We start from the raw sequence: 25019 nt of genomic DNA on the forward strand, positions 1-25019 counted from the left end.
TATCATACCGGAGAAAAACTTTATACATATATAATAAATAATAAAACTTACAGTTTTTATTGCAACCATTTTTTTTTTTAATTTTTTTTTTTTTTTGCTTTTCATTATTCCTTTTTTTTTTTTTTTTTTTTTTTTTTTTTTTTTTTTTTTTTTTTTTTTTTTTTTTTTTTTTTTTTTTTTTTTTTTTTTTTTCTTTTTTTTCTTTTTTTTTTTTTTTTTTTTTTTTTTTTTCTTTCTTTTTTATTCCTGAACAAACATAAAAAAATATTGTTAAAGAAATATATGAAAATCCGCATTATTACTATTTAACGCCATGCTTTGTAGCTGATATTACAGATGAGCACATTAACATTAATAATTTTACACTCAAAAGGGGATAAAAAAAAAATTTAGACCTTTAAGTTGGTTTAACGAAAAAGTTTGATTGCCTCATATTAAAGCTATTTGAGAAATACGTGAACTGATGAAGTTTATAAAAAGGTAAGAGGATTGTAACGTTTTCTTTTGTTCTTTCTTCCTATTCGTTTTTCTTTTTTTTTCCTTTGTTTTTCTTCCGCTTTTTCTTTCTCTTTTTCTTTCGCTTTTTCTTTCGCTTTTTCTTTCTCTTTTTCTTTCGCTTTTTCTTTTTCTTTTTCTTTTTCTTTTTCTTTTGCTTTTTCTTTTTTTTTTTTTTTTCAATCAAATAAGAGAAAGTCATCTTCATGCAACAACATAAAGGGAAAAGAATAAAAGTTTTCAACAAAAGAATTGTTAATTTATGTACTTCAAACCATACTTCCCCAGAATGTCTTAAAAATTAATATTCTTTTTTTTGTTTTACGCGTGCAGATGTATGTAAAAAACAGTAGCTCTTCCGTTTCTTCCTTTTATGGTACTCCCGGAAACATACCCAATGTGACTGCCTTAAATTTGGATGTTCACAGATAAGAAGATTATCATAAAAGGTATATCTATATTTTTGGTTATACTATTACATAGACATAAAATGTAATAATCATATTATTTGTCAATATATATTATAACATAAGAATAGGGCTATTAAGCGTGAGTTTTCTTTATCTTTAATTTACAATCCATAACTTTTATGTCTTGCAATATTTTAAGCTGTCTTCTTATAAAATAATACCTTAATTTATGTTGTAAGCAGCTTAATTCTACGTTGACATATACCGTATCACCTCCCCCATCACCGCCTTCACCTTCATTATTTACTAGCTATTATTACTATTATTTATTTATGTATTTACTGTATATATATATATATATATATATATATATATATATATATATATGTACGTATGTACGCATGTACGAGTGTATGCATGTACGAGTGTATGCATGTACGAGTGTATGCATGTATGCAAGTGTGCATGTGGTCATGTGTTCATGTATGCATACGCATCTGGAGTGTAAATAAATAAACGGTCAGAATGATTTTATTCCTTTTTTAGTTAGTTCACACAATGATGGGGAAAAAATAGAAAAAAAAAAAAAATAAAATAAGATAAATATTAAAGAATGAACCAATAAATTATCTTTAAAAATTCACATTGTGAATGAGCATATAATACTATTGTGTTACTACGAATTACGTTTATTTTGAATGTCATTCATAATACTTAAAATTAAAAAAAAAAATTATTTTTGAGATATATTTTATTAATGTTAATGGGGAAAAAATAGTAAAAAAGTTTTCTTAAAATAAGGTTTTTCAGTTTTTTCCTTTTCCTTTTCTTTATCTTTTCCGTTTTTTCGTTTTTTCTTTTTTTTTTTTAAATTTATTAGTTTTTTGGTGCACAATATGACTTTATTTACTCCTTTTATCCTTTTATCCTTTTATTCTTTTATCCTTTTATTCTTTTTTTTTATTTTTTTATTTTGTAACCCTCATTTTGTGTACATAAAGCTAAAAAGGGGAAACAGCAAAATGGAAGAATAATAAGAAAAAGAAAAAGTAAATATAGCCAAAAACACAACAAGGGAGTGGTAGCAATAATACGAACGATAGCTGAATAGTCATAATAGCAGTAATCACAGTAAAACACTGTTGTATTAATAATAGTGTTTGTATATGTAATTTGAAAGAGACATACAAAATTCCTTCGAATATTTTCATCAAAATAATTGACAGAATGCGTTAATATCTTAGTAGCTCCTTATGGGTACATTCATGTTGCAGCCATTCTTTAATTACTGCTATACACAGTGCAAGTTATGCATATATAAACATACAAATATATACATATATATAGTTTACATACATATATTAGATATTCAGGTACGCTTTCACGTAGTCATTTTGGCAATTCCTATTCATCATGTAAAAAAATATTCGCATCTTCATTTTATTTCTATTTTTCTTTATTGTCATGTTTGTAGCATGTACAGAATCCTTACTATTTTTATATTTAATTTTTTAATTTTATTATTTCTCTATACCGTTATTTCGTTTTTCACTATTTAATATTTCGTCATTTAAGGATTTAATATTTCGTCATTTAAGGATTTAATATTTCGTTATTTAACGATTTAATATTTCGTTATTTAACGATTTAATATTTCGTCATTTAAGGATTTAATATTTCGTTATTTAACGATTTAATATTTCGTTATTTAACGATTTAATATTTCGTTATTTAACGATTTAATATTTCGTCATTTAAGGATTTAATATTTCGTTATTTAACGATTTAATATTTCGTTATTTAACGATTTAATATTTCGTTATTTAACGATTTAATATTTCGTTATTTAACGATTTAATATTTCGTTATTTAACGATTTAATATTTCGTTATTTAACGATTTAATATTTCGTTATTTAACGATTTAATATTTCGTTATTTAAACATTTCCTTATTTCATACTTTTGCTATTTCGTTATTATTATTTTTTTTTTTGTTTGGATTGCACGTGCTGGCAAAAAAAAAAAAAAAAAAAAAATTTTACTGAAAAGTATTAAAGTTAACATCATACTTCTCATTTCTTTTGTTTTTCCTTTACTGTGTCTTCGCCTTTTTTTTTTTTTTTTTTTTTTTCTTTTCCCTTTTTATACTTGACCATTTCATCCTTGAATATAACCACATATTATGGTATATTGTCGTATGAGGAATATGAATACATTTTTCCCCTAAGGGCGACGAAAGCATTTTAAATATATACTCAAATTATATGAAACGAAGAGGGAAAAGCACTTAACAGAAATAGTATAAATGCATATATAATTCTGTATTTGTATATAAATATATATACATCCCATATATATATATATACATATATATACATGTATATGTAAATGAATGTGCATGTTTTTTTAAGAATTTTTACAGTTTTTCTTTTCTTTATTGCCATTTGTTCTTTTCTTTTTATGCTTCACACTTTTCTTTTCTTTTTATGCTTCACACTTTTCTTTTCTTTTTATGCTTTACACTTTTCTTTTCTTTTTATGCTTTACACTTTTCTTTTCTTTTTATGCTTCACACTTTTCTTTTCTTTTTATGCTTCACACTTTTCTTTTCTTTTTATGCTTCACATTTTTCTTTTATTTTTATTTTACTTTTTTTGCTTTTTTTAATTTTTTTTTATTACTTCCTATTCTGTTTCATTTTATTTTTCTTCTTAAGCATTACTGCATTTTACCTTTGACTTTTTTTTTCCTTTATAGTAATGCAATAAGTTTAAAGATCTTGCTTCATCTTTCCCAAATAATTTGAAAAAAGGACCTTTAGTTTTTTTTTTTTCGAATCGGGAATTTCTTTTATCCCGTATGTAAATCATTTTTGCGTCCGCCGTCCATTCGTATTTGCCATCTTTTTTGCATTTTGCTTTTCTTATTTTATTTTCTTATTTTATTTTCTTATTTTATTTTCTTAATTTATTTTCTTGTTTTATTTTCTTATTTTATTTTCTTATTTTATTTTCTTAATTTATTTTCTTATTTTATTTTCTTAATTTATTTTCTTATTTTATTTTTGTTATTTTATTTTGTTATTTTATTTTCTTATTTTATTTATTTATTTATTTTAACCTCTTGCGCCTATACCTATTCATTCATTTTTTCCTTACAGGGTCAGAAATTTTTTATTTTTATTCCTATTTTGCTAGCTTTTTTATTCTCCCCATTTTTCGTTCTTTTTCCCATTTTTCGTTCTTTTTCCCATTTTTCGTAATTTTTCCCATTTTTCGCAATTTTTCCGCTTTCTTTATTTTTTCCACATTCGTTATTTCCCTCATTTTTTTTTTATTTTCATTGCGCAAAATATGGCTCCTGGGAAAAGTACGAGCACAAATGTGGAGGAAACATTAAAAGGAGCAGACATAAAATTACTGCTGATAGATTTTGATGGAACCTTATTTGTAGATAAGGACATTAAAGTTCCTCAGGAAAATATTGAAGCAATAAAAGAAGCGATTGAAAGAGGTTACATGGTTAGTATATGTACAGGACGATCAAAAGTTGGCATTTTAAGTGCATTTGGTGAGGAAAATTTAAAGAAAATGAATTTTTATGGTATGCCAGGTGTATATATAAATGGAACAATAGTATATGACCAGATAGGTTATACATTACTTGATGAAACAATAGAAACTGATATATATACAGAATTAATAACATATCTTGTTGAAAATAATTTAGTAAATCAAACCATTTTTCATAGAGGGGAGTCAAATTATGTTACAGAAGATAACAAATATGCTGATTTTTTACAAAAAATGTATAGTGAAAATAGAAGTATAATTATAAGACATAATGAAATGTTGAAGTATAGGACTATGAATAAACTTATGATAGTATTAGATCCATCTGAATCAAAAAGTGTAATAGAAAATTTAAAAAAAAAATTCGAAAATAAATTAACAATTTTTACAACATATAATGGGCATGCAGAAGTTACGAAACTAGGCCATGATAAATATACAGGTATTAATTATTTATTAAGACATTATAACATATCAAATGATCAAGTGTTAGTAGTTGGGGATGCAGAGAATGATATAGCTATGCTTTCGAATTTTAAATATTCCTTCGCTGTAGCAAACGCTACTGAGTCTGCAAAATCGTTAGCCAAGTGTGTGTTACCTTTATCCCATAGGGAGGGAGCTGTTGCTTATTTGTTAAAGAAAGTGTTCGAGTTGAAGAAATAGGAAAAACTTGATGTGGGTATACATGGGAGGTGTACGTATATGAGTAGTGTTAATAATTGGAGGAGGTAAAGGGGGGAGGGGGAAAATAAAAATTAAAAATAAAAAATTAAAAATAAAAAATTAAAAATTAAAAATAAAAAATTAAAAATTAAAAATAAAAAATTAAAAATTAAAAATAAAAAATTAAAAATTAAAAATTAAAAATTAAAAAATTAGTCGAGGGAAACAAGTCGAAGGAAACAAGTTCATTGGAATATTTAAAAAAAAAAAATATTGATATATATATATATATATATATATATATGTATGTATGCACTGTATATTAAATGTGAGACGCGTGTCCCGTTTATGTATCTGCCATTACGTGCCAACGTGGATGTTAGTTTTATGCATTTATGCAACATGTTTAACTGATTTTCTTAACTTCTTTTCTATCTCCTTTTTTTTTTTTTTTTTTTTCTTTCACTTTTTTGATATAATGTAATGTATTTTAATTACATTTTACTGTACAGGATAAAATACTTCAATTAAAATCATTCTGTACATGAGCTTTCATTCTTCCTTGAAAGCCCCTCATGGAAACACCTTATGTTATAATATATATATTATTATTAATTTTTATAATCTCTTATGTGCCCCTTTTTATTTTTATGCTCAATTTTTTTTTTTTTTTTGCTTTATTTTATTATTTATCATTTTTTTTTTAAATCAATGCACTTATAATTGTGCACTTATAAATGTGTCTTACATAAACATTGCAAGTTTGTCTTATTCAAGAAAATGATAATAAAAAGAAAAAATGCATATATATATATATATATATATGTGTATACTTTTTATGAACGAATAAAAAAAATTAGGAAAAGATTTATTACACTTATAAATGCAGCACTTTTTTAAGTTTCTTCAACTAGCTTAACCCATTTATCACAATTCTTTTATTCGTGAAATTCATGCAAAAAAAAAAAAAAATAATAAAGGCGTAAATATGAGAACATATAAATAAGAGCATAAAAGTACATACATCACGAGATGAACAAAATATGTTCTCACATATATGTACAATTGCAATCATCGCAGTATTATAGAAGTGTGTACTCGCGCTTCGACATACCACGAAAATGCGAAAGTGAAACACTTACTTGTAAGTTCGGCAGGGGAAATTTCGCAGGATCCCGGTTGGCGTCGCTAGAAAAAAAAAAAAAAAAAAAAAAATATCTAATCTATCTATCTATCTATCTAATATATATATATATATATATATATATATATATATATATATATACATATATATATATGCACATATATATATACATATGGCAAAATATAGGGTAAAAACTGGCTTAAAATGTGGAAAAAATAAAGCAAAATGTAAAGAAGAAATTGGCTAAAAATTGGTTAAAAATGTGCAAATTTGGTGTATCCTCCTATGTACACGTGTCAATTTCGCTATATTCGCTCGTTGCTAAAACAGTATACATGATCCAGTTGTTCAGGGAAAGAAGCACTTGATTAAAAATGATATATTTATCAGGCGAGTCGAAATCATTTTCAATGGCTTGTAAAATAACAGAGATAGGGTAATCAACTAAATTGTAATTTCTTAAAAAATTTATAATTTTTAAATATTTCTTTGCACACAGAAAAAGGTGTATAGCCATTTCATATTCTTTCAATCTTAATGACATATCTAAACAGTACTGATATGCCCATGGATGTTCGGTTAATTTCCAGTAATGAAATAATCTCTTGGTTACTTCAATAGAATCAGAAATAACATAGAACTGTAATAACTGTCTTAAACAATTATCTTGTTTAAAGAAAATACATAAATCAAATATAAAAGTTTGCAGTATACGGTTAGGTATAATATTTAAATATAATAAAGACTTCATATACTCAAGTACATATATTAAAAATATGGGCATGTTATTTAACTCCGAATAATTCAATTTTAATTTATATTCATTCTTTATATCTTTATGTGGTTCTTTCTCTATGTCTTTTTGTTCAATGATACAATTAACGTTTTTCGTATATTCGACACTGCGGTTACGTGCGTTCTTATCACCTCCAATACCGATATCACCACTGCCGATATCACCATTTCCGATATTACCACTGCTGCCATCATCCTTAATGCCCTTTTTTCCGTTCGACGAGTTCCCATCTACTAATGCGCTATTTTTTTCATCCCCTCGAGTTTGATCCATTTCGCTTGAAATATTAAGGCCACTCCGTTTGTCATTCTCTTGTGATTTCTTTTTTATTTTATATTTTAGCATATACTTTTCGCCGGTCTCATTTTTGATATGTACGCTTTTTTTTTTATCTTTTTTGTTTTTCTCAAGTTCTCGAACATTCAAGGAAAAGTTAAATAATGTTTCTTTTTTATTAAGACTATATTTCTTTATCATAAAAGTATGAAATGCATCAGTAACAATATCTTTTTCTGTGATTAATGTTTTACCACCTAAATTCTTTAATAAACTTTCAAGTGGTTGAATGATCTTTCGATTTGTTTTTGTTACAGACATAGTGGTAATAGTATTACCTTTCTTTGCACACTGTTCAATCAATTTTCGGTAGTTAATATTTATTATGTTTACTATACTTAAAAAATCTTCTATTTGTATATCGTTTTCTAAGGCCAGGTAAAATATTTCCGTAATGCGGTTTTTGCAGTTGGGTCTCCTCAACAAAACATCCACCGAGGCATTCTACGAGTAGTCGAATTGGGGAAACACGAGCTCATGAATACAAATATATATATATATATATATATATATATATATATGAGCGCAGTTAGCAAAGCACGCGAAATGATTAGCAGCATTATAGGCACTATCGCTGATATCAGCGTCAGCTTGCTGTGCTCGCCTTTGCGCAGGAAAAAAAAATTAAAAAAATAAAGATAAAATAAACAATAATAAAATAATGAAGTAACGAAATAACGAAATAATGAAGTAACGAAATAATGAAATAACGAAATAACGAAATAACGAAATAACGAAATAACGAAATAACGAAATAACGAAATAACGACATAGTGATAGAGCTACATATGTACACATATACACATAGGTATGCCTCTTCTCGCCCCCTTTTCTATGTGTGCCTCCGTTCGGACTTACCAAATTCGAGAAATGCTGACAAATCTGCAGCATGAACACGTCATAATCCATATGCACCTTGTAGACGTTACCATATTGGTCATCAATTAACACATTAAACGGTTTGAAAGATATATGATTAAAATCAATTTGCGTTTTAAATGATTTGGGATATGTTAAATACGAAATGTTTATAGTGTGATTACTTTGATCATTTAAAATATTAAAGGAATTTGTTTTTTTTTTATATTTCACATCAAATATATATACTTTTTCATTTGAATAATTAAAGACAAGAAATAAATTGTCAATGGAAAAAGTGTCAACAATACCATTATAAAACAAATCAAGAACGTAATCAAAATATAAGGTAGATGATAAACAACGAAATGATATCCTCCCAATTCGAAAATCTTTATGAATACAATATGTTTCCTCATATAGAGTAATAATTTGAATATCACTTTTATTTATCACATCTGTCTTTAATATATTTAATTCAATTTTTGGTAATTTGATTGCATTATTATTACTTAATAAATATGGTAAAATAACATGATTTTTATTATATGACAATAAAGCAATATATGAACTATTCTCATCATACCAACAATATTTCGATTTGATAAAATGTTTTTTCAAAGGGGTTATAATTAAATTATCATAGGATATTTTAAAAATTTCAATCGAATTATCTGTTACTACTACAAAATCTGATGAACTTAAATTTTCAATTTTTTCTTTCCAAATTGTGTTATTATTATTATTATTACTACTACTGTAATTAGTATTATTACTACTATAATTATTATTATTACTACTATAATTATTATTATTACTACTATAATTATTATTATTACTACTATAATTATTATTATTATAATTATTATTCAACCAAAACAAACCTAATATTTCGTATTCATTCAATTTATTTATTTCCACGTTCAGATAAATATTATGATTATTTAATATATCTGATATTTCAATTCTGTTCGGGTTAATACAATAGTAAAGAAAAAAACTTCCATTAATAGAGAAACAAATGTGCTCACACAAGTCTTTGTCGAATTTTACATATACTCCTTTGTAATTCTCTTTATTTTTTTTTATATCAGTAACAAGTAACGCTTTTGTAGACACGTTCTGATGTATTATGAAATCGTTTACTTTATCGTAAAAAATGCGGTCACTGCTGGACACCTGCAAGGAGCAACAAAAAGAGGTGAAATATTTAGCATAAAATGAACGAGTAAAAGGTTGAGCGAATAGATGAGGACGTAAGGTGTACAACGAGTTAGGAATATGCACGAAACCTTATTTATCATGCAGATAGCGATAAAAATGATAAATGCATTTTTTTTTTTTTTTTTCTCTAATTTTTCTCATTTTTCTTAGTTTCCTTATTTTCTGTATCTGCCATCTTATTAAGATAACACCAACTACACTTTAACAGAACAACGTTATTTGCACGTTAATTCTGTCAAAATGGCAAAATCTTTTGTTTAGTTTTGTTGAGCCCTTTTTTTGTTTTGTTGCGCCCTTTTTTGTCTTGTTTTGTCCATTTCTGTTTTATTATTTTACCTCCCACTGATATATCGGTTCAGATATATATGCAGGCGAATATGCCGAAACCGCTGTGTTTTTTTTGTTCCTTTTTATGACCTTTTTGGTATGTGTCCCCAATCCGTGTACTGGCTTTTCTTCATTCCATTCTTCCTCCCTTTCTTCACTTTCTCTTTTGCTCTTTTCTTCCCCTTTGCCATCTTCTTGTTCTTTTTCCTTTTTGTTCTTTTTGTCCATTTTGTCCTTTTCGTCCTTTTCGTCCATTTCGTCCTTTTCGTCCATTTCGTCCTTTTCGTCCATTTCGTCCTTTTCGTCCATTTCGTCCTTTTCGTCCATTTCGTCCTTTTCGTCCATTTCGTCCTTTTCGTCCATTTCGTCCATTTCGTCCATTTCGTTCGGTTTTGTTTTGTCTTTTTCCAAATTAGTTAGCTTAATTAAAGAGTCTTCCTCTTTCTCAATTGGGTGTGCTCTTGGGTTTTGCGTATTCATCATTTGACCCGTTCACAACTCTGTTTTTGCCATATAAATGAAAAAATAAACGAATGAATACGCGAATGCACAAGCGAATTTATAAATGCACATGTATATCAGTGTGTACACAAGTATGTATATCACTATGGGCGTCAATATGTGTACATAAGTATGCGTATGCGCACAAATATATATATATATATATATATATATACTAGCACACGATGATTGTACTTGTCGGCAGGCAAAATTATTCATAGGAACCAGATTTTTTGAGATATTTTGTTTATTCATTTATTTATTTATTATGTAATATCTGTCATATAATATTTATTGTACAATATTTATTGTGTAATATTTATCATATAATATTTATTGCACAATATTTATTGTGCAATATTTATTGTATAATATGTATTGTATAATATTTAATGTATAATATTTATTGTGTAATATTTATTGTACAATATTCATTATTTATTGTTCATTATTTTATTTTTTAACCCCTCTGTCAATTTGTGTTATCATTTTATCTTAACATTTCGCTGTGGGGCGAAAGGGCTTTAAATTATTTGCTGCTTTTTTAAAACTTCCCAGAGCTCGAATTTTTTGTTGCACTCGCTGTTTAACTTGTTGCAGTATTTTTATTTATTTTATGTAGTGTATTTTATATATTTTATTGTATTTGTTATATTTTGTATATTTTTTGTTGTGTATATTTTTTTTTTTTTTTTTTTTTTTTTAAATTAATTTAGAGAAGTAAATTATACTTTGAGAATTTTTGAGGATTAACCAATTTTTGAATTGAAACATGTATGTATGGTTTTATATATGCGCAGAATGAATGAAGGTTTGATACCAGTCACGCAAGGGAAAAGGAAAATTATTCGTTTATGCACATATATATGCATCTATTTGGCTAGCATGTACAACACTGAATAAGCAGCACCGCACACGCGTAATGTACGTAATAGTGGGAATACATATATAAAGGCAAACGAGAAGAAGAATTGGAGAGCGAACTGACGAATTGACAAATTCGCAAAATGTTGATATGACAAACAAGCCCTGTGCACCCTCATTTTGGAAAAACAGCTTCTCCTATTTTTCTAAACTTCTCGTACATCTGTTGTCATGTACATTTTGGTTAAAAATGTTCAGAACTGCTACGAATAAGTGGAGCTCAACTTTTATTCCAAGTAATGTAAGGGTCCATAGGGGTTATGTAAAGGCCCTTACATGGCAAAGAAATGAAAAAAAAATACAACGAGGACAGGACAGCATACATTTGTGCTAACATATAATTTTGCCATGTAAAGGTATACGGCCGTGTGCACGTATATGTATATGCCCATGTGCACGTATATGTATATGCCCATGTGCACGTATATGTATGCTCATACTTACACGCGCGTGTAAAGCCCCTTTGTCAAGAACAAAAGGAACGAAAAAAAATGACTAGTTAAAAACGATGTTTCAGAGGAGCATGTATTCACTGTGTTTTCATCACTGCGCCACAGAGAGCGTAAAAAACTTAAGCTGTGTTATGTACCAAGTAAAGATAGTAATTAAAAAAAAGATAGGTGTGCAATTCTCTTCTAGCAATACGCGATATCGAAAAATAACTGTAATACCTTTTGACCGAAATGAGTTGAAGCTGCACTACAAGAACATCCCTTTTGATATAGAGGACTTAGATAAGAAAAGTAAAAGTGAAATATTACACATATATAAAATAATTCGAAACCAAGATGAATTAAATAAACTACCAAGTGATTTTGTAGATAATTTATTTGAGTGCACAAGAAAGTTTGTTCGTTGTTTCTTACCATATGAATTTATAAAAATATACAAGACGTTAAATATAATAAAAAAAAAAGACAAAGTATTAAATTTATTGTTACATCAACAAATAAAAAGAATTTATAAAAGTTTTGATATCACAAGCATTAGTAAATTGTTTCAGATATACATTTTTACAAAGTCCAAACCCATATATTTAATAAAAAAATTAACAGAAAATTTTTTGAATAGTAACATTAATGAGTGCAAGCCATGGAATATAAGAGAAATTATTTCCATTTTTTCTTATTTTAACATTCATTCGAAAGAACATATTGATAAAATTTATAAAAAATGTATCCCTGTAATAGCGGAAAATATAAGGGCTTATACCCCAAAAGACTGTACAATAATTTTTTATAGTTGTGTAAAAATGAACAGGCAAGGTAATATTCTCACCAATGCTGTAGCAAAAAATGTAATTTTAAAAATTAAAAATTATGAATTTCATCAGCTCGCAATTATATTGAATTGTTTTTCAAAAATTGGAGAAAAAAATAATAAATTGTGCAAAATTATATGTGACAAAATTAAAGAAAAAATGAAATTGCAAAGGAATTCGACATATTCGACAAATTTGGTTAATTTGACCGGTTTGACGAATTTTCAAATTTGTGATTACACTGCTGACGGTGTGAAAAATTATGAAGAGGTCAGGAAAAACGGCACCGTTATGGGAAGCGTTTCGCTAAAAGAGGACGAAGCGATTATTGGAAGCAGTCTTGTTAAATGTGTAGACAGGTCATCAGATAGTTTATGTCATAGTGGGGTAACCGAAATAGGCAATGAAGACAAGGTAGAAAAGGAAGAACAAGTGCCCCATTTGGGAAAAAATAAAAACGTACAGAAGATAGTAGAAAAAAAAAAAAAAATAATAATTTTGAGATGAAAAATAACCAGATGACTAATATAGAACAAGGACAAATATTAAAACCGAAAGACGTTTCGATAATATTGAATTCTTTGATAAAACTAGAATATTATGATAATGAAACATTTAACTGTTTAATTCCATTTATAATAAATAATGTATCGAAATTTTCCGTTCAATCTTTAAGTAATTTAGTTTATTCCTTTTCAAAAATTCAAATAAACAACAACTTGATGCTAGATAAAATTATTAACGAGTCAGCTATGAAAATACAAAAATTTAAAAATATCGAAATGAGTAACTTAGCTAATTCGTTGGTAAGGTTAAATAGGAAGGACAAAACTTTATTTACATATATCATTGACGAGTTTTTGTATAGAGCAACCATTGGAACAAAATTTAAAAATTACAAATTCGACGTTTTGTCATTGCAGCAGTTGGCATATTCGTTCAGTAGGGTGGGGCTACAGGACCACAAGGTGTACATCGTTTTGTACAGGCTGTTGGTGAGAAGGGTTAACGAGTCCAAAAAGGAAGCGGAAAAAGAAGCAAAAATGGAAGTAAAAATGGGGGGGACAATTATGCCAAAAAGAAAAATTGCAGAGAATGCGCTTGTACCACAATCTACAACGGAAGGTGTACAAAAAAAATGGTCATATAAGTTAACCAGTTGCAGTACTTCTACCATTAGGTCTGTTATTCAAGGAAGAAAAGAGAGCAAAGAAGCAGTTATAAAGACGCAGAGACAGGTACAGGCGCAGAAGAATGCTTCAAGAGAAAACCATTTTGATTTTTTTTGTCTGTCAAGTTTTGTACACTCGTATGGAAAGGCAAGAATTCAGTATAAACAATTTTCTCATTTTATTAGTTACATAATAAGGAAAAAAAAAAGAAACAACGAAATTGTTTCTAATGAATCATTAACTAATTTAATATACGGTTTAGTAAAATTACAATTTAAAGATAAAAAGGTCTATAAATTATTGTTAAAGGAATGTACAGAAAGAATAGACACGATTAAAACTTTTCAAATAATATTATTATTTTATTCGTTTAGTAAATTAAAAATGTACTCATACAAATTTGTTAAGAAATCTCTTCAAACATTGAGTAGAAATATTCATCATTTGAGTTTGTCTGATTTATCATTAACATGCTATTCTCTCTCGAACTTCTTATATAGGGATATTATATTTTTATTTAAAGCTCATAAAATGGTTTTACTAAATAATAGTAACGATATTAATAAAACCCATGTATGTCAACTTTTTAATTCATTTACAAAATTGTGTTTTTATCATAAACCCTTTTATGATTTTATTTTTCAAAAAATTATTTCCTTTATACATGAATTTAATGAAAAGGAATTAACGAATATCGTATTCTCCTTCATATACTACTTTCACATGAGCAAGCTGTACCTTGATCAGGAACAAGAGAAAAAAGTTGCACATGTGGGGGAGTCGTCCACTGGGTCCATTACTATGGTCAGATATAGCAAGGATAGCACGGACGATGATAAACACCAAGACGATTGCGCGGATGATGGGAATGCTTCGAAAATGGGGTGTATCAAGATGGAAGGTGCCAAGATGGAGGGTGTCAAATTGTTGGGTGCCAGATTGCCCGAAGGGAGGAGCGAAAATTTTTGCCTGACCGGACAAGGTAAAAATAACGCAAAAATTATGAACGTTCATGCGATTTTGAAGAATTCAATTTCTAATTATAAGGTAAATGGTGAACCTATCGAAAGGAAGAATAAAAAAGAGGACAATTCAATAAAAGAAGAAATACTCGAAGAACGTTTTAAAAATGAGTTAAATTTATTTTTTAATTTAGTTTACATTTTAAGTGAAAAGTATCGACAGAAAATATCATTAATTAGTATATACCAGTTACAAATAGTAGACTTATATTTAAGAGCATTTTTTTCGAATTATTTTAAATTTCCCATTTATTTAAAAGTGTTTTTTCTTAAATGTAGAAATGTAAAGTTCAAAATAGATGATTATATAATATTATCATCAAAAACGCATAGAAACATTTCAAGATATTTTAACTTAGTTGGAATAAAGCATAGGAGTGAAGTACAGTTCGGACCTTTCCAACTAGACATTGTTGTTGATTTTTTACAACACAATAAGGCATACACATATAATAACATTAGTTTTGATGAAGAAACAAATACCTCCAATGGTGGGAAGATGAACTTATTTTGTGAAAGCAAAAGGGGGGAGAAGCAGGCAGACATAGATAATGGTAAAGTACAGTATAACCAGCAGGGGGGCATATATAATGATCGAGCACAACGTAATCAAGTTGCAGTGAAATTATTGAATAAAAAAATTTTAATAGAAGTAGATGGTATAGCTCATTTTTACAAAGAAAGCTATAGTAGAACTATGAATTCTATTATAAAAGATTTTATATTAAAAAAGTTCGGGTGGTATATTATACATATTCCTTATCAAGAATGGAATCAATGTTTTAATTTTAAAAAAAAGCTACAATACTCAGTGCAAATATTAAAGCACATTTTGGACGTGGACAGGGGGGATACAAATGTAAAGGGTGGGTTGAATGTAGTCATAAACAAGAATGATGTGCAGCGGGGAGGGAAAGAAGAACTGCAGGGAAAGCAGGATGAGTACTCTGATGAAGCGTGCCAGGAATCCCATTCAACCAAATTAATACATAAAAGAGCATTAAACAGAAATATATATGAAGAGATGGGGAACAATCAAAATGAAAAACATATAAACACGCCCGGTACGACCATGGATGAAGCAAATGAAAAGTCATTACCTGACTTTTACACAATAAGCGAAGAAGCTATATTTTTTAATCAAATAAAAAATAGGAATAAGCATCAACAAGATATTATGAAAAGGCTCAGACAGTCTACAAAGCTCCAGTATAACTACAATATTTCGTGTCGTACTGACTTATCTTCGAAAAAGGATCAAACGGAAAATAGCACTTCGAATTTATTATCGACAGGTGTGGACCAGGGAAGTACGTATGATCAGGATGGAAAAATATAAACAAAAAAGTAGGAAAATATAAATAAAAAAAAAAAATGAATTTCCCGATTGAAATTTTCTCATTTGACATTTGTTTTTTTATCATATATTAGCTATTTAATAATCTCATCTTTGCGCAATTTCATGAATGATTAAATCACTCGTTCGTTATTATTACTATGGTTACTGTTTAATCTTTTTTTTTTATCTTAAAATATTTTTTTTTTAATCTTTAAATTTTATTTTTTTATTATTTTAATTTTATTTTTAAAAATTCTTTTAAATTTTTTCTAATTTTTTAATTTTTAATTCAATTTTTATTTTATTTTTTTTACATTTGTTCCATTTTTTGCACATTTTAATTTGTGCTTTTCCCTGCAACGGATTTGTAGCACCCATAACACCAGTTTTGCACGAATTTTAAATTTGCATTTTTTAAAGACAAAATTATTGCAAGTTGCGTTATTAAAAGATCATCACGAGGAAATGTAACATACTCAGATAAGCACATGTGCATATATGTGTATACATGTATATACATACTACATACTTGTACGTACTCGTACATATGCATACTTATACGTATACGTACATATACACACGTATGCATGTTAATTACATAGTGGACAAATGTAAAAAAAAAAAAAGAATCATGTATAGCCAAAAATTGGGGGTTATAATATTGCAAGGGGATATTAATTTTTTACTTATCGAAAATAAAAATTTGCACGTAATATACGTACTCTCATTTAGGATATGAAAAAAAAAAAAAAAAAAAAAAAAATATGGGCTATAAATCATAAGAAGTAGCTTGATTAAATATGTAAACAGTCATGCACGTTTCCATATTCACATGTTTGTGGTTTGGTGTGTATGTGTATGGGTGTGTATGTATATTTGTATATAATAAAAAAAATTCCAATTGTGAATAATTGAAAAGCTCACTTTCTCCCTTTTTACGCGCGAATGTTATGTTTCTATGGAGTAAGTGCAGGAAACGCTTTTTTTTTTTTTTACTTTAACTTCGACTTCTACGCGCACTTAGACCTCCACTTCGATCTCTACTTGGACCTCTACTTATACTACTACCCCCCTTTCCGCAGTACTAGTACTCGCCAATTTTGGGGGCTAGGAAAAAGGTCAAGTGAGAGTTGTCTTGTAGCTCTGTTAGTTGCTGTTTGAAGTTAAATTTAATAGACACTGGAATGTTAGGAGAGAGTGAAATTAAAACTTCATCAGATAAAGAAGATGCTCTTGAAAACATAACCAAATATCTTGTTGCAAATTCTTGAGAAACAGATTTAGAACAAGTAATTGATATATCTGTCATATCATTTGTAAATTGTTTTGTTACCTTTATATCTGATCCAGTTGTACTTAATATCATCGTATCTTTTTTCATAGATATAGATACATTATCACCAATTGAATTTAAATATTTTGTAAATTCTTGAAATTTTTTTGATTTCATTGTACATTGACAATGATACTCATATTGTGGTATCTCTAAATGTTCTTTTTGTGTGTTTATAAGTTTGACTTGTATTTCTAACGAATCCTCAGTATTTGACTGTTCCTCTTCATCAATTATGCCAATATTCAAAACAGCATCATTATCGCTGTCTTCTTTAAATAAAAACACAGTTGATTTCTCCTTTATTACTGATAATATTTTTAACATGAAATTTATGCTTATCCCTAGTACACAGTTCTTATCACACCTGCCATGAGGAGGTAGGAGCAGCGAAAGGAAAACCAATGAAAAGAAAAGTAAACGAATGAAAAGAAAAGTAAACGAATGAAAAGAAAAGTAAACGAATGAAAAGAAATGAAAACTAATAAAAACTAATAAAAACACGTGGTAGACATAATTACAGGAACACGAGACGACGGGTCATTGAGCAGAATATCGCATGAACAGTAGGTCACATTAACACGTAAGTACATGAACGGTACGGCGAACAAGCAGACGGTTATGCAGACGGTTATGCAGACGGTTATGCAGACGGTTATGCAGACGGTTATGCAGACGGTTATGTAGACAGTTATGCAAACGAATGTGCAAATTTGTGCCAACTCAACTGCATTTGCTATTTCTTAACATGACTAACCTGTAGTGCTGAAAGAAGTCAGACATGATATTCAAATCGACCAAAGATACATGACTGCAGTCCATGGACTGCATTTTAATTCCGTTTTCATCACATTCCAAATTAACTTCAGTACATATATCTTTTAACGTTTCAAAGAGCTTTTTAAAAAATTGCCCATCTATTCTGCACTCAAACATTTTGCCTACTATTTTTTTTTAAGTAATTCTCAATATATTTTTGTCCTTTTCCTTCTGATACGCGCAAATATACACGCATATGCACACATGTATATACGTATATGTAAATATATATATATATTTATATATATTTATATATATTTATAAATATTTATATATATCTATATATATATATATATATATATGCATATGTATATACGTGACTGTGTAACTGTGCTAGTGTGCACGCGTGTGTGATAAGGAGCTTCCCTTTTTAAGCAAATTCTTATGTTATGAAGATAGTATTTCTCTGGTAAGGGAGCTTAGTACAAATGCAAATATAAGGATGTATATGTATGAATACTTGTATATGCATATGTATGCACGGATGTACACGCGCTTTTGTCTGCACTTATGTACATATATGCGATGTATCAATAAATGTACGCGCAAAAAAAAAAAAAAGAATAAAAAAGGGTTTACTAATAAAAAAGAAGCACATCAAACATAGGAAGCATACTATATACATTGCTCTATTTCGAAGAGGACGATGTGAAAAACAATTATGCTATTAATTCATATTAATAATTATCAAAATGAGAAAAGAAGGTATGTAATGAAAAAAGTAAAATTAAATCATATTTATTTTATATATATATATATATATTTCAACTATTTTTTTAAAAACATTAAAAAAAAAAAAAATTATTATATTTTCATTTTGGTAGTGAAAATACACATATATATGTATATATATATATATATATATATATATATATATATATATATATATATATTAATTCTCTCACTAATTTGATACATTAAAAAAAAGAAAATTAAGAGAAAAAAATCAGGAAAAAAAAAAAAAAAAAAAAAATACGTATTTCTCATATTCTATACAATTTATAAAATTATTCAAAATAGGGATGATGTGGGGAAAAGTTTTCAATGATTAAATAGCTACTTTCAATGAAATAGGGGTCCTAAGGGATGTACATGCCATACGTAAACATACGTACATATATGTATGTAAACATATATATATATATATATATATATGTACGCGTATGTATACTTATTTACCTTATGTATTCCCATTTTTCAAATATATCTTTTTATTTTTCTATCATGGCAAAGTAAATGTGTAATGATATAAATAATTTTTTAACGTAATAGCCCTTAAAATTTTGCTAAAACACATTTAAAATAATGTCTAAGTATTATGAAAAACATCTTTCGTTATACTGTAACTAACAGTTAGAAGAGAAAAAAAAAAAAAAAAAAATCGAAGCTACACACAAAGATTATATGATAATATATGTGATTTTATATAGAGGTAAATGCGTATGAGAACAAGAATAAAATAAAAAAAAAAAAATGTTGAAAAACTAATGGCATATATGGAATACTGAATGAGGAATAATTAATAACGAATAATACATATTCGGATTACACATAATTTCTTGTTTTATTTTTTTTTCTCTTAGTTAAACGTTGCTATAAATATGTGCTCAGGGATACATTTATTTCAAAACGTGGTTAGCATAACAAAATAGGAGCTAATAGGAAGAAAAAAAGAAGAAAAAAAAAAAAGGAAACACTGAAATATTTAAAAAGATATAAGATTCTTCGTAGTGTTATAAATTTTTCTCTATTTCAATGTAGAGTAAAATATGTTCCAGCCCCCTTTAGTTCCTAAGACAGTTTTTTCTTATTTTAGTAATTTTGGGAAAAAATAATAGGCAAAAAATAAGCGAAAAATGGGAAAAAAAATTGCTAAAAATATTAACTTACCCTGAATGTAACACCTTGCACAATTTACATACATATGTATTATGTTTGACTTTTCCTTTAAATGGACATGTAAGACGCTCGTTTGATATATCATGATATTATCAGGCTAATGTATTCCATTTCACATCATACATACTGCAATGTATTGTATCATTTGTACATTTAAAACTATTCTTAATTTTATTGGTCTTTAAATACCTTCCATTATGAACAAAACAGTATGTGTAGTCTTATTTGTCATAAAATTTCTATTGCTCACATTATTTTTGTGCAATAATTTTTTTTTTTTTTTTTATATATATTCACCATAATTGCGAAATGTGAAATGTGTTAAAAAAAAAAAAAAAGGAAATAAAGAAAAAATATAGAACGTATAACGTATAACATGGAACGTAGAACAAGCAAAAATATACTTGAACACTGTTCCTGCATGTACAAAATAAACGAAATCGTATGGCTGCAAATACTTTGAATGGGACCCTCTTGAAATGTCCATATGTATATATATATGTACGTATGAGTATATATATTCCAGTAGGTAGAAACATACATACGTACATGCGTATATACATATGCGCTTCTCTCTCTATATATATATATATATTTATTTATTTACTTATTTACAAATTCATGATGGTTAGACACGTTCACTACGCTTCGCTCAAGCCCTCCGACTAAGTTTGTCCTTCTACTTCCAGCAAGAACAATGCTACATATGAATAAAATATTTTTAAAAAGATGCACAGTTTTTTTTTGTTTTAAAAATATAAAACATTATTACATATATCATTTGTATATAATGAGATCAGAACAAACATGTAAAACGATGAAATCTTATTTCATCCGTTAATCAATTCGCCTCACAAAACCAAAATAAAAAAAGAAATAAAAATATAAAAAATAATAAAATTCTATTAGCACACATATATACAATTATGATTATTCCTCAGAACTATTTTTCGTTAACTTATACATTAGAGCAGTGTTCATTTTTTTTCTTCCTATAGTATCATTTAGAGCATGTAAAAAAAAAAAACAAAATAGCTTCTTTAAATAAACCAAAGGAACAAGTTTCAAAACAAGATGGTGAACAATAAAAGGAAATATTTTACCTTCACTGCTACAAGGAAAAAAAAGAAAATTTCCTCATTTTTATTTTTATCTTAGCATTCTGCGGATATATATATATAGATATAGATATATAGATATAAATATATAGATATAAATATATAGATATAAATATAAATATATAGATATAAATATATAGATATAAATATAAATATATAGATATAAATATAAATATATAGATATAAATATATAGATATAGATATATATATATATAGATATAAATATATAGATATAAATATATAGATATAGATATATATGCATGTCCGTACAGGTATATTTATACAACATATATAATAACAATATGCCAATTCCTAATATTGGGAAACATATATGTAAGTTAAAAAAATTTCGGAAAAAAAAATTCACTGTCACTAAAAAAATATAGGAAGAACAAAATTTCAATTTGCATACTCCAAAATAAATAAAAAATAAAATGAAGCAAAATAAGATGAAGAAGAATAAAATGAAGAAAAATAAAATGAAAAAAAATAAAATGAAAAAAATTAAAAAAATAAACAAGCGAAAACTCACTAAAAAAAAAACGTCATATTTGAGCATAAATTTTAATTAAATGAACGAAAATAAAAAAAAATGTAGTTTATTATACATATATATACATATACGTATATATTCTATGTACATTTATCTGTACATATTTATATTTATACAATTAGCTTGATATATGAACTTTTAAGAGAATTAATCTTTTAGTATGCATTATAACGTACAAATGAAAGAGCAGGAAATTTTACCTTGAGAATATAACACAAAACCGTCGTGCAGGTCATTATTATTATTTTTTTTTTTTATAATTTGCATAATTTTTATGTGGAAGTGAGGATTCCCTAAAAGAAGGCTAAAATTAGGGGGGATAATAGATATAGGTACATACTTATATGTATATATAATATATATATATATATGTACATATCTGCAGTTAGCGTCATAATACGGCATACATTTTGTAGCAATTTTGTTTATGCCCCTTATATGAATGCAGCGGCTAGCCAAAATGAAATTTAATAAGAAGAAAAAGTTTTTTAGAAATGTAAAAAACACCGATAGTAACAGAAGAAAAAACGCTGACAATTCTGAAGTAGAATCGGATGAAATCCTAACGTCCGAGGCGTCAGAAGATGATAAACTGACCCTTGTAAATAAAAAGAAAAAACGAAATAACGAAAATAATGAAGAGAGTGATGATGAAGAATTTAGTAACAAGAATTACTCTGATCAGGAAGAAAATGATGATACATACAACAACCCTGAGGAAAGGAAAATGTATTTAGCAAAAAAATATCTAAAAGATTTGGGAATTGAAAGTACGGATGGAGATGATAGTTCTAATGAATCATCAACACATGATGGAAATGAAGAAGCATCAGAAAGAAGTAAATTAAGTGACAACTTTTCTTCTGATGAAAATGAAGACAATAAAGAAAAAATAAATAAAATGTTAATGGAAAAAGAAAAATCAAAAAATAGTAAAATTCTTTTAAATTTAGAAAACAAAATAAAAATATTTCGTGATGAAAAATTATTATCAAATATAATGAATAATAATAATAAAAGGGGGCATAAAAATCTAGAACATATGAACAGTTCAGGTAAAAATATTAAAATGGATGAAAATGTCTTATTTTTTGGTGGTCATAAGAAAAGTGTTACCTGTGTTGCGTGCCCGGATTTCAACTTGTCCTTTTTCGACCACTACGACTATAAGCTGGACCATGAGAAATATAAATACGATAATAAGCATAACGGCAAATACGATGAGAACAGTGTACCTTCTGGATGGAATAGAGATTATTTTTACAAAAATAGTAGCTCTCGTTACGAGAGCATTGACGATTTTGATGATAATGATCATTATCTTCATGGTGATAGGCATCCTGATTGTGTTCATCGTAATTCAAATGGTTATGGTGAAAGTATTTTGGAACCAAAAAATTTTGAAAACACCTCAATTAATACAGTATACACGGGTGGAAAAGATGCATGTATTATTGAGTGGGATTTAACTAGAGGAGAAAAGGTTCATATATATAAGGGAGATTTAAGCTCATTTAAAGATTTTGGAAATAAAAGTGGTATAAATCATTTTAAAAGTGTAATGGACATATGTTGTAACAAGTTTAATTCTTTTTTTATATCCGTTGGATGTGATAATTTAATTAACATATGGGATAATAGAGTAAATAAGAGTTGTACGAATTCAGTTATAGGACATAAACATATTATTAGTGCAGTTATTGGATGTAATGATAATACTGATGAATTAAATATGGAACATAATTTTTTTACTTCCTCATATGATAAAACAATAAAATTATGGGATTTGCGATTTTTTAATAAATGTATAAATACATACTTAGGACATACAAATACCATTTTATCTATGAATTCATTAAATCAAAATAAATTAATAACTAGCTCCAGTGATTATACTGTACGTGTGTGGAATACAAAAAATGATAATCATATATTATTTAATATAAATTATGAAATTATCGAATCTTGTTGCACATTAAATAATAAAATATTTATTGCAGGAACATTTACTGGTCATTTTTATATTTTTACTTCCTCTTATAAAAAACATATATGCATACATAAAAATGCACACAGTTCATATTCTATAACAGCACTTACAAGTATTCCATATACCAACATTTTTATTTCTGGATCGTATGATGGTTATGTTCATTTTTGGCAATATAAAAATATTAACAAAACGTCAGGAAGTGTTCATAAAATTCTGACTGTTCAGGTAAATGGTACAATAAATAAATTTTCTTTTTCACACAATTATAAATACTTATTTGTGGCAGTTGGAGATGAGATGAAACATGGCAGGTGGACGAGGACAAAAAGTAAAAATGGACTTGCTGTTATACCGATTCAGTTTATGTCCTAATGTGTACCAAATTTGGTATTAATAAGTCATAAAAAATTGGCTAATTTTTTGCCTATACTTTGGTTCAGTTTTTTCTTAAATTATTTACCAAGGTTTTGTCCTAATTTTTGTCGTAATTTTGTTTTTATTTTGAAATATATATGCATGTATGATTATGTATATGTGTTTATATATATGTGTTTATATATATGTGTTTATATATATGTGTTTATATATATGTGTTTATATATATGTGTGTGTTTATATGGCTAGTATGTGCTACACTGGTTTGTAAAGATATACATGTGTACATGTACATTTTTAATATTTCCCCATTCCATTTAAAAAAAAAAAAAAAAAAAAAAAAAAAAAAAAAAAAAATGTATTTGTTTCAATTACAGTGGTATCAAATTTTACAAATAATATTTTTAAATATATAATAATTTGTTTTCCATTTTTATTTAAAATTTTACGAAGCGTAAAAAAATTGCAAAGTTTTACCTTTCATATCTATTTTTAATTTATTATATGGTTATTCATTATTTCTTTTGTTTCATGTTTTGTCTCGTCCATCATTTTTCTTTCGCATTTTATATTAATATAATTTTTCTTTTTTCTTTTTTTTTTTTTTTTTTTTTTTTTGTTTTTTTCTTTTTTTTTTAAAAAAAAAACCTATTTTGAATATAAACTTAACAATTTCATTTTAATTATGATAAACTGACCTTATGTGTTCATATGTCAGTTCAAAAGTAAATATGTAGAGTGCGCTACTGATGTAAATACATTTTTAAGTTCGAACAACTTTATGAGATACTTTATTGTTAGTATAGCACACCGATTGAAAGATATTACTAATAAATAAAAGTGAAAGAGGTGAAAAAGTTAAAAAAAAAAAAAAAAAAAAA

General features: G+C 27.0%; 5 protein-coding genes across 5 annotated transcripts; 3 read left to right on the plus strand and 2 right to left on the minus strand.

The window, feature by feature from the left end:
* Positions 1 to 4259: 4259 nt before the first annotated feature.
* MKS88_005655 (haloacid dehalogenase-like hydrolase) lies at positions 4260 to 5144 on the plus strand (the record flags this gene model as incomplete). Its single annotated transcript, XM_067218937.1, has 1 exon — positions 4260 to 5144. The coding sequence occupies one exon, from the start codon at positions 4260 to 4262 to the stop codon at positions 5142 to 5144; it is 885 nt and encodes a 294-aa protein (XP_067070863.1).
* An 896-nt stretch (positions 5145 to 6040) lies between these two features.
* MKS88_005656 (regulator of MON1-CCZ1 complex) lies at positions 6041 to 10312 on the minus strand (the record flags this gene model as incomplete). Its single annotated transcript, XM_067218938.1, has 5 exons — positions 6041 to 6079; positions 6287 to 6332; positions 6624 to 7864; positions 8279 to 9457; positions 9839 to 10312. 5 exons carry the CDS (start codon positions 10310 to 10312, stop codon positions 6041 to 6043), a joined length of 2979 nt encoding a protein of 992 aa, XP_067070864.1.
* Positions 10313 to 11777: 1465 nt separating this feature from the next.
* MKS88_005657 (heptatricopeptide repeat and RAP domain-containing protein) lies at positions 11778 to 16048 on the plus strand (the record flags this gene model as incomplete). Its single annotated transcript, XM_067218940.1, has 2 exons — positions 11778 to 12929; positions 13034 to 16048. The coding sequence occupies 2 exons, from the start codon at positions 11778 to 11780 to the stop codon at positions 16046 to 16048; spliced, it is 4167 nt and encodes a 1388-aa protein (XP_067070865.1).
* Positions 16049 to 17132: 1084 nt separating this feature from the next.
* On the minus strand, positions 17133 to 18317 carry MKS88_005658 (proliferating cell nuclear antigen 2; the record flags this gene model as incomplete). Its single annotated transcript, XM_067218941.1, has 2 exons — positions 17133 to 17748; positions 18139 to 18317. 2 exons carry the CDS (start codon positions 18315 to 18317, stop codon positions 17133 to 17135), a joined length of 795 nt encoding a protein of 264 aa, XP_067070866.1.
* A 3895-nt stretch (positions 18318 to 22212) lies between these two features.
* On the plus strand, positions 22213 to 24135 carry MKS88_005659 (U3 small nucleolar RNA-interacting protein 2; the record flags this gene model as incomplete). Its single annotated transcript, XM_067218942.1, has 1 exon — positions 22213 to 24135. The coding sequence occupies one exon, from the start codon at positions 22213 to 22215 to the stop codon at positions 24133 to 24135; it is 1923 nt and encodes a 640-aa protein (XP_067070867.1).
* Between the last annotated feature and the right edge of the window lie 884 nt (positions 24136 to 25019).

Source organism: Plasmodium brasilianum, chromosome 14 (genome assembly GCF_023973825.1).
Source record: "Plasmodium brasilianum strain Bolivian I chromosome 14, whole genome shotgun sequence".
Taxonomy (NCBI): Eukaryota; Apicomplexa; class Aconoidasida; order Haemosporida; family Plasmodiidae; genus Plasmodium; species Plasmodium brasilianum.